The sequence below is a fragment of the Chaetodon trifascialis genome, chromosome 17 (genome assembly GCF_039877785.1).
Source record: "Chaetodon trifascialis isolate fChaTrf1 chromosome 17, fChaTrf1.hap1, whole genome shotgun sequence".
NCBI classification, from domain to species: Eukaryota; Metazoa; Chordata; class Actinopteri; order Chaetodontiformes; family Chaetodontidae; genus Chaetodon; species Chaetodon trifascialis.
Window position 1 is genome coordinate 4618023 of NC_092072.1, and position 10989 is coordinate 4629011.

Below are 10989 nucleotides of genomic sequence, written 5' to 3' on the forward strand. Positions count from 1 at the left end.
GAAAAAAAGAAACATATTTCTTCACAGCTAGATTATATTTTACGATAAGACACGACAGAACACTCTGACCAAAAGATGCACAACGAACAAACTTGGAGTAATGTCGCCTCCCACTGGTTGAAAATGGCTTTAGGTTGACAGACACATCACTGTCAGCAGTTATTTGACTTATTTCTTACATTTGAGGTGAAAAGACTAGAACCATCATAATTTCAATAATTTCTTAAATTAAAACACAAAACCAACAGATGCCTATGCCTTTAACCATTTTAAAGTAATTTAATATATATTTATCTGCTCTTTAGTAATCATATTTTTAAGTGTGAATTATTTGGTACATATAAGATAATTGTGACTCTAAATGCTTTTCTCCAGTCTCATTAGCCCAGCAGCAATTTAACAGCATACCTCAGGGCATACAGTATTATATAACACTATTATATAACTTTCAGTCACTACTTATTGTTAATTCAGTCCATTTTATACAAAGGATGCAAAGATTTTACTCAGCTTTATAAATCTAAAGGTAGAAAATGGCAACCTGTAAATTTGCTTTTCATGTAATAAAATCGTTAATAGATTGAGTTAATGATGTCATTTAACAAAATAAGTCAGGAGATGTTTTCAGCATCGTGAATGTGTTTTCAGTCCTGATATTACTGTATCAGCGGCACAGCCATGGATAACACTTCCTGTCACGATGCATTGTGGTAAGTGGGAAGTTCTGTGAGTCGATTATAAAGGGAACAAGAGAGGAAGCCACGCCAGTTTGTGCAGACAGGCTTGGTAGATGGTCTACACGGCACAGTTTGAGTTTCAACTTTGAGGACAGACGATAGAAGCAGTTTCCTTTTCTGTCTACAACATGAAGCTGGTGAAATGTATTTTAATTGTCCAGCTGAGCTGTCTTTGTCAAGGTAATGTTTACAGTTTTATAGTTGTATAAAGTTGTATAAACTTTATCCTAAAGGTGTTCACAAACTGTCGATTTGGCTGTGAGTTATGGACTTTATCATGACTTTTTTGAAACTGGCTATTGCTGAGACAATAATAGATTTTTTTCTTGGCGATATAACGTTCTAACTTTATTTAATTCTATTTTTCCAAATGTATGAACACCAGCAGTGATTCTACTTGAATTGAAACCAGAGTAGCTGAAAGGACAGCAGCACAGAAACTATGTTATTAAATGAGAAAAACAATGGAAATTATGAATAAGAAGATTTTTCTTGTCTGGGAAGGAAAATTGTAGAAGCTGGAATTGTCTTTTATTTTACTATTTTTTGCCACAGTTTATCAAAAGAAAAGTAACCCTGTAAATTTAACATGGACAAAGAAACAGCTATTTGACGGGTAGAATAATCCTTTTTTGGAAACACCTGGGGAAAGTATTGTGAAATTTTGTGTAAATTTATTGTTCATGTAAATCTAAAATGGCGTCCGGTCTAGTTACATTTGCTCTTATTTTTTTGTAGCTTTGAAGTTTCACGTGCATCTCTTTCATTTGGATAACCATCCTCTAAAGAAAATGCCTTGAAGAAAATTCAAATGTATTTCAGAGATGATGTGGATGTTAAAAGTAATCAAAAAGGTGAAAACATAGAAAAATACAGTTCTGGGTGAAACGTGGATAAAACACGTTAGTGTACATTTTAACTGTTTGATCTATTTAGAATTTTTAATCTGGAATTTTTTAGATTTCATTTTTCTAATCCTTATTTTCAGCACTAATCTTTTAGCACGACCATAGGAACGCGCCACATTTCATGTCACTAAACCGCGTCATTTTAATCTGTTTGTCTGGGTGCTTAAAAGTGGAAAACGTGAAGTTGGTGTCAGAGGCAAAACTGAGTCCGACAAGAATGTGGAAGATTATGATCGATAATTTGCTGGTGGCGTGTTGTGCTGCGGTCCGTCTGATTCACAGTAATCTGACACTGGGTCAAGTGGTTACTGTGGCAGCTGCGTTTGATGTGGTGCGTTATGTGTTAGCCTCTATAACCTTGATGTTCACACTGTTACTTTTCTGTTTTCATTTCAGCTTTACAAAACTCATCCACTCAAACAGACCCTTCCGCCGTCTACGGGAGAGCAGAGGAAGAGGAGTCTAACAGTGAGTTTAACGCTTTTCTGCAGTGCAGATGTGTCATTCAGCAAGATAATTTCTCTCTTTTCTCAAACACACGTACACAAACACATCGTTACACCAGATTTTGTCGAACTGCTTTTTGTCCAGAATCAGGATAAATACTTTACGCAGAGCATGTATGAATATCCCCGCTCTCATTATCACAGGATGTGGGGTAACCTGCTTGTGAAACACATCTCGGTGATCTTTGCAGGTGCAAATCAAGCAGTGAGAGAAGCAAGCGCTCTCCCACACACACTCTGCTTTGCTCTGCAAGCAAGCTTTGTTGCTGTTTGCTTGTGTGTGGCTTTGTCGTCAACTGCACCCTCCACAGCGCAGTTTTGTCCCAGAAACGTCTCAGTCAAATACATTTACTGAGGTACTCCTGTATACTGTGAGATACAGAGAGATTTACCTGCTGGTGATCGGCTTAATTGGCATTGCGTGAACACCACTGGCAAGAGCAAATTCACATTTTAGAAAATTTTATAGAATAAAAAACAATCCATGATGGACAAACACTCACAAATTGCTGCAAAGGCAAAAGGCAAATTTATTTGTATAGCACAATTCATACACCAGGCAGTTCACAGTGCTTTACAGAAGCATAAAAATACATTAAAAGCATATATTTCAAAGAAAGAAAGACATTAGAAGAGAATAGAAAGATAAAAATAAAATAAAATACATTTAAAAGAAAATTAAAAACAGAAGCCAGTAAAAGACAATAATTTAGTAAAAGACAATAATTTACTGCTGCACTATGAATACACGCAGAAACAATACTGTTCATTGATGCTTCAAGGCTCCAGAGAATTAGACTTGACACCAGCTTTTGAGTTTTACTGGAATAATCATCACATAAATCATTTTGTGTGTCCTCAGCTGATCCCTACATTTACAAACTCGCTGGTAAATGCAGCTTCACGCTCAGGATGCCTGGGAACAGGAGTCATGAGGTGGTGGCATTACCGGCCAACTCTGCAGATGTGTTGGTGGAACAGATCTGTCACGATCTTGACTGCGGCAACGTCTTTCATGTGAATAAAACCAGCTCGCCTCCCAGCACCGCCTGCTTTCACGACTGTTTGTACCAAGATGGCCGTCTGCAGAACTGTTCGCAGGGCGTGGGAAGTAACTGCACGGTGATTGCTTCGGCTGATTGTGGTAAGATTTTTCTCTGCAATATTATCGAATGAACTGGTGTAAAACAACTTCCCGGGTTATCTCTGCCCTTCATCGTAATCAGAAGAGCTGACAGCATGATAATGTCCTCAGGCCACCAGGCTGTGCGGCTGGCGGGAGGATCAGACCGCTGTGCTGGACGGGTGGAGGTGTGGAGGAATGGGAGATGGGGCACAGTGTGTGACGACCGGTGGGACCTGGAGGATGCTAACGTGGTCTGCGCCCAGCTCGGCTGCGGTTACGCCCTCAGCGTGACGGGACAGGGTGGCTCGTTCCCCCCGGGCAGAGGACCCGTCTACCTGGACGAGCTGAACTGTACGGGCAGAGAGGAGAACCTGTGGGCCTGTCCGGCTGCACAGGACGAGGCTGACTGCGGACACAAAGAGGACGCTGGTGTCGTGTGCTCAGGTCACCTTTCAGTTCAAAAACATATCCGTACACACAGAAAAATAACTGACTGATTTAAACTGAGTTCATTTTTGACCTTTGAAACAGAAGTTTGAAACAGAAATCTTAATTCCAAATCCACTTATTAGCTTTCTGGAGTGGTTTGAAGCCCCAGAGACAGAAAGTGGACCTCAAGAAAGAAGCTTTCTTTCTTTCTATGAAAAATATTTAGTTTAAACCAACAATAAAGTCCAAAGCACAACAAGATCAAGTGTCTACAGCCATGCTAAGGCTGTACTTTTGAGCTAAATGCTAACACGAGCATGCTAACAATGACAGTGTCAGCAGATAGTTGAGGGATCACCACCGACGGGGACATGAGTCATGTCAATCCATCCAATAGTTGTCGAGACATCTCACTCACACCATGATGATCAGGTCAGAGGAAGGTCTCTTGGGGCTCCAAGCAAGAAATACCTGGGGCCCCCACCCCACCCGTGCACGCCGCAAAAAATTGTGTTTTGAACACATAAATGCACAATGCGGGACTAAGAGAGGTCCCTGAAAGCCCAGGCCTATCAATAATCGTTGTTGTAAGTAAGTGGCCGGGGCCCCCCTAGTGGCCGGGGGCTCCAAGCAACTGCCTGGCTCGCCTGTCCGCATGCCCCGCCCCAGGGGGGCCCCAAGTCAGGAGGGTTCATCCAATTATCCTTTATTGATCCCCGAGGGAAAATAGTTTTTGTTGCAGTGCTCCTTACAAGAATAGAACTAGAATAAAATTAGAAAAGAAAGAAAAGAGAGAGAACTATATATATAAGAAGCAAATATAAAAACAAAATATTTATATTAAGAATATATATATATAAAACAAAATATACCACAAAATATAGAACAGAATATAAAACAATGTATATAGACTGAGAACAAATAAACAGTATGTACATACGGATGTGCAAAGTAAATTTGGCTACAAAAGGATGACCAAGTTGAATTTGGAAAAAAGCAGTATATACAACAGGATGTGCAAAGTTCAATTGGTCAAATATGTAACAGCATAAGTGAAAAGTCCAGGGGCCATTCAGAGGGAGGAGTTGTACAGGTCGATGGCCACAGGCAGGAATGATTTCCTGTAGCGTTCAGTCCTGAGTTTTGTTTTGTTAACATTAACATTCATCTACAACAGACTGTCATTTTCCTCTCATACTTTCACACTTCGTCTTTTCTGCGTGCAGAGATGAGAGCCCTCAGACTGACGGGAGGTCTGGACCGCTGCTCTGGGAAAGTGGAAATCCACCGTAACGGCAGCTGGGGCACGGTGTGTGATAACTGCTGGAATATAAAGATGGCGTCCATGGTGTGCTCCATGCTGCAGTGTGACCCCAAGCCAGTGAAGTTCTCCCAGTTCCTTCCTCCTCTCGCCCACAACAACGGGCCGCTGTGGTACTACGAGTGCTTTGCAAACGAGCGGAGTCTGTGGCAGTGCGAGGAGATCGCCAACAAAGCACACCTGTGCGCGACCTCCAAAGCATCTGGCGTCGTCTGTAATGGTGGGTGACAGCGTTTAGTTTGTGGTTGTTAATGTTTTGTGTTTTGAGGTATATGTTGTTGTTGTTAATGAAATATATGGGTTACATTTGCTTTGTATGAGGCAGCAAAATCAGATAATTTGGCTTAAGTACTGTAAAGTAACAGGTTTTGTCTGAAATATTTATATTAGATTTATATTTTTATTCATAGAAAATGTACAAAACAGGAATCAAAAGCAGCAATGAAAATGAATTTTAATTCTTTTATAAGAGTTAATTTTCAGCAGTTGTTGAGCTCCTGTATGAATTATATAATTATTATAAATATTATAAAGTGTTGTCGTCATTTTTTAGGTATTTAGTTGTTTGTTTTTAGATATTTGTAGACTTAAAGTCATTTATCTGTGTTGTAATCCTTTCAAGTCGTATAGATTTCAGTCACGATTAGATAACTGAGAACAAAAAAAAAAAAAAAAGAGCTTTAAATGACTTTTACTTTCTTCTTTATCAGCTGTGTTGAACCAAAAGACTCTTTCCATCCTGCAGGTTCTCTCGGGTTTCCTGCCGCCACCACAGCCACCTCTGCTAACGCAACCCTGGGAATCAGCTGGACGACTGGTAAATATTTAAGTTTTTTATCCAGATTAAATAAACAATAAATAAATAAAGTATTATTTGGCTTATCTGAGAGTAAAGCAGGGCAGCAGAATGTTGTAAAAGTCACAGGAAGGTGTTCAAACAAACAGAAAACGCTAACCATGTGAAAACCAGAGGACGATGCGTGTTTTTCCTCTCTGTCCATCCCTGAAGGCGCGGCCGCGTTCGACCCCCCTGGAGGCTTCTCGGCCCCGTCGATGGAGCTTCTCGGCACCATCGCTCTGTCGCTCCTGCTCCTCGTGTTTCTGATCACAAACACGGTGCTCTGCTGCCACTACAGAAGAAGACACGGTCGGTGCTTCACTCCGCGCTGCTCCTTTCATCTGGATAACAAAGTGAAGAAAGAAATCTGTGATTTCAGCATTTTATCTTTTGATTTGTGACGCTTTGTGCTCGTCTTCAGTCTCACCAGATTAAAGTTGATGAAAAACGGCTAACTGAGCTTCAGTGCGCTTCTGATAAAGGTCAAAAAGGAGTGTACTTTATAGTTTTACTTTATAGAAGTATAGAAAAGTCAGTACAAGTACACTTTTACTTTTAGTGCTTAATTTAAAGTACGTTTGACATATACTACTGAAATATATTGAAAATAAATATAGTAATATATGTGCAATACTTAAAGTGGTATTTTAAAGTACTTAAAAAGTATACTTTATTGTAAGTGTATTATAGATTGTAGTTAAGTGTACTGAAATTACAATTTTTTTCGTAGTAATGAAGTGAACTTATGAAAAGTATACTTATTTTGAAGTAATACAGTATTAGCATACTTAATTAGTGTCTTTTCATTTCATTTAGTTTGAAGTATATTTAAGTAATTTCCAGCACATTGGTGATATAATACAGTGTGTCTGTGTGTTTTAATGCTCATGATTCCCGATTTTCACTGGTGGACTTCAGTACACTTAAAGTTTGTAAAAGCCTATTTAGCAAGTATTTATCTCAAGTGTTACTCGAGTACACAAAAGGTCGAATTTTTTTTCATGTGGGATTAACGTTTTGCCTCATATGTAACTTTATCAGCTCTTAAAGGTCAAATATGATAAGAAACCTTTTTTAAAAATATATTATTTTAGGATAAAAGAATCCTTTAGGGCTTTGCTTTATTAGACCCTCCAGCCACAGTTAAACGCCCGGCCTGAGTTAAACGTTTCATGCAGTTTGCAGTAATTATCTGCATCCTGGTTCTTATGTCCGCAGCGCTCCTGCTCCAGCAGACGCGCACCAGCCTGCGGCCTTCCTCCGAACATCATCACAACAGCTACCAGGACGCCGTCCACCTCGTCAAGGTCACCCCCAACCCGCCTCAGAACGACGGTCAGTGGCTGAACATTCCCGAGAATATCATGATTAAAAAACCTGAATGTGTGGGCAGAAGTTAATACTAACACATCTTTTCTGTCTTTATACCCTGCATATATGCGTATTTATACACATGCACAGTGGTGAGAAGGTTTGCAGCAAGTCGTTTAATTTTTTCTGTGTTTGTCTCAAAAAGTGCCCTCCAATCCCAGGTATCTTTGGACCCAGCTTAGTAGTGTTGACAGCACGTCAGTAGATACAGACTATGAGCAGTATGAGCCAAGCAATGACCCGTCTGTCCCTTTGTCAACCTTTCGGAGTGAGCTGCCTTCTTTTATTTCCTCTCCATTTGTATTTGCTCCCGTGTGTTTCTCAGTCTTTGCCTCTGAACATGTTCTCTTGCTGTGTTGTGGTTGATGCTGCCCTGCTGTGTGTGTGTGTGTGTGTGTGTGTGTGTGTGTGTGTGTGTGTGTGTGTGTGTGTGTGTGTGTGTGTGTGTGTGCAGTCTGTGCAGATCAATGCACTGAATGTTTGCAGGGTGGTTTGTGATTAAGACAATGCTTGGTGTGCATCATTTTGTATCCAGATTCGCAGAGGTACAAAACAGACGTGAACCCTTTGATGAGGCCGTCGGGTCTCGACAGCCTCTTAGAGGAAGGTGAGTCACCAAGTTTGCAAAGATGTCAAAGAGGCAAAGATGTTACCCTGCCCAGATCGCGGTGGCATTTCCACTTTCTGAACACATTTACCACCGTGGGAGTGTTTGGATAGAAACGTCCTCACCAAAGATCAGTTAGTTCCTCTCTGTCATAAACACACTCGTCCAAATACAAACACATAAAGAAAAACCAGAAGATACAAATTCACTCTGACGTCCAGATTCATTGATAAGTAGATTGATAAGTAGACCAGCTCTCATTGTACAAACTGTGTTTTTTACTAATATACTAAGATTCTCATGTTATCTCACATTATCTGGTAAACTGTTCCAAATTTTATCTTCACTTATTGAAAAGCTTCAGGTCCAAAACAACCTTATAGATTTAGACTGTATGTCTTCTATTATACTTTATGCTTATGGAGTTTGGTATGTTAAAAGATTTTTCTGACTTGGCAGTGTTTAACCATTTTAATGATTTTAAAATACCTGATAATTAAAGGGGTTCTTTCTATCGTATCTTACTTTTCGCAGTCTCTAAATGGGCCATCACCAGCTGTGGACTTTACAAGAGATAATTAATGCTTTTGTCTTTCAAATTATTCTTTGTCTTTAATATTCGAATCTGATTTTCATTTTTCAGGCACTGATCCCAAAAATGAAGTGATGGGAACGTTTCCAGGCTATAACAGTGGCCCCACAGGCGCTGAATACGCCAGAGTGTCAAAGATCTCCGTGGACTCGTTCGATACCTCCAGCACCTCCTCTGGGGAGTGCTATGAGAACACAAACGGCTACGTCATGGTCACCCCCGGTCAGTCGCCCTCATCCACCTGCGTCCCTTCAACTATCACGTTGTTGTGAAGTTTCTCCACTTCTAAAGTGTATATTGGTATTTTTTAACAGTATTTTTCTGTTATGATATTAAAGGAATAGTTCAACATATTGAGAAATACACTTATTTGCTTTCATATTGAGAGTTAGATGAGAAGATTGTGTTGTATTTTGTTAATTTCAGACAGTTATATGCTAAGCTAAGCTACCTGGCTGTTAACTATAGCTTCTTATCTGCCATAGAGACATGAGAGTGGCATCAAATTTCCCTTGTAACTCTCAGCAGCAAAGGGAAGAAGCGTTGGTCCTCGCCCACATCAGCTTTTGTACAGTCCCTGAGCTGAATCTGTGGGCGTTTGTCGCTCGCAGTCAAGACAACACATGACCAAAAGCTGTTTCACCTCCTTCAGCAGGAGGATATGAAAGACAGAAGTGAATGTGAACCTGCGCTCAAAAAGATCAAAAGCTCATGAAAACTGAACTCATGACCTGTGACCTCTCACATATTCCAGAGCCGGGGACGAGCCAGCCGGACCCCTCGAGGGTCTACTGTGGACAAACAACAAACCCGCGCAACTCAAGTAAATGATACAGATGCTACAGCAGCAGATCCATAACAGTAAGATCCTTAAGAGTGGCTGATCTTTGCTATTGTCTGATCATTAGGTGATGACGATGACGGCCCCATCTACTCCCCCGTGAGCCCCGACCAAAACCCTCCATCTGAGGATGACTACGATGACATCGGCGCCTCGTAGTGAACAGAGACCAAGAGATGGACTGAAGCTTACACAGAACCAGCTTCTCAGCAGCCTTTGAATGCAAACAGCAGTTTGAACCTGCTTGGCGCTGAAATGCTGCCATACAAAAAAGCTCACTGTGACCTCTGCGTCTAAAAAATATTCTTTTTACCAAATTCATATCAAGTTTGACCTGGACTTCATGACCGACGTTTACCTGCAACTCACCAAACTGCTGTTTCCTGTGAACCACGGTGATTTACTGTGAGTTCAGCGTCCAGCTCAGCAGTCTGGAAACGTGACCTCCTGCATCACAGCGAGCTGTTTGAAAGCGCTCACATGGTGCATTCAGCGATGCTCGGACATCTCAAGCATTTTCTCCAGAAATCAAACCCGGGAGACAAATGGCAAGCACATGTGGATGTTGTGAAAAGGTTAATGAGTGACTTTGCTTGAATTGTACAGCTCACTCTGAAGTGTGTCACGTCCAAACATCCTGGAATTGAAATTTTTAATGGATGAAATGTTCACTTGGATTGATGAGTAACTATCTAAAGCAAGTTTCAAGGCTGCAAGTTCTTTTCATAGAGAATAAATGAATGAAAATCAGTGGTTACCTGGAAGGTAGGATATCAGACTTAGCAGTTCGGGTCTGTTCAGGTGTTCTGTGAATGTAGTTGAAGCAACTGTTTGTTGTTTTAGATTTTTAATATTTAAATGTGTTTGCATCTCAGTTTTCTGTAATAACGAGTATGTACTGTAAATAATGTGCTAATGTTTTGATATAAGTACAAACTACTGAGTTTTATAGCTGTTGAATTAAACTATTGAATCTCTATAATTGTGATGTGCACCGCATGGCCAAAAATATGTGGACACCTGAACATTACACCTGTATCTGGGGCTTGAAGCTTTCATTTGAAGACAATGGGCATTAAGATGACTACTTCACCAGTCTCCACTCTTTTAGGAAGACTTTCCCAAAGACTCGGCCCCCACAACAGATCAGCCACAAGAACATGAGTGAGGTCAGACAGGGATGCTCAGTTGTAAAGGAAACACGAAAGTAACACATCACATACAGTAACTCATTTTCAGCCAGTTTCCTGTCTTGCATTTGGCTTTCCAGACATGTTGTTCCACGCCAAACTAGGAGAACCATATTTTTATAGATCTGTTGAAACAGGAAACAGACTTCAAACTGCCACAAAGTTGGAGCCAACTATTATCTAAAGTATAAATATCAACATTTCCCTTAATTGGAGCTGAGGTGCTCAACTCAAACAGTAATAAACACAAACCACAGACCAAAGCAACTCAAAAAGTAAGTGTCCTTACACTTTTGGCCATATAGTGTCTTCAAATAACCTGATAATTTTTCCTCCTGAGGGCATTTATAGAAGAGTAATCAAGCTATTAAGTTCTACCACAAGGTGGCACTACAAGCTTGTGAGAAACTAAAGGCTTTCAGGCGCTGACTGGAGTGAAGACCTCACATGTAAACTACAGAGAACAAACAACTTGTAATCCTATAAAACATTTGCCAAAGCAGTGTTTTCCAGGCTGTAACAC

At 40.5% G+C, this 10989-nt stretch overlaps 1 protein-coding gene across 1 annotated transcript; it reads left to right on the top strand.

Moving 5' to 3' along the window:
• The first annotated feature begins 700 nt into the window (after positions 1 to 700).
• LOC139346099 (T-cell differentiation antigen CD6-like) lies at positions 701 to 10159 on the top strand. The gene is made up of 13 exons (XM_070985000.1): positions 701 to 710; positions 2042 to 2113; positions 3014 to 3295; positions 3407 to 3721; positions 4933 to 5247; positions 5773 to 5844; positions 6037 to 6174; positions 7084 to 7200; positions 7382 to 7504; positions 7772 to 7843; positions 8487 to 8657; positions 9190 to 9258; positions 9344 to 10159. The coding sequence occupies exons 1-13, from the start codon at positions 701 to 703 to the stop codon at positions 9433 to 9435; spliced, it is 1848 nt and encodes a 615-aa protein (XP_070841101.1). The 3' UTR covers positions 9436 to 10159.
• Positions 10160 to 10989: the final 830 nt, after the last annotated feature.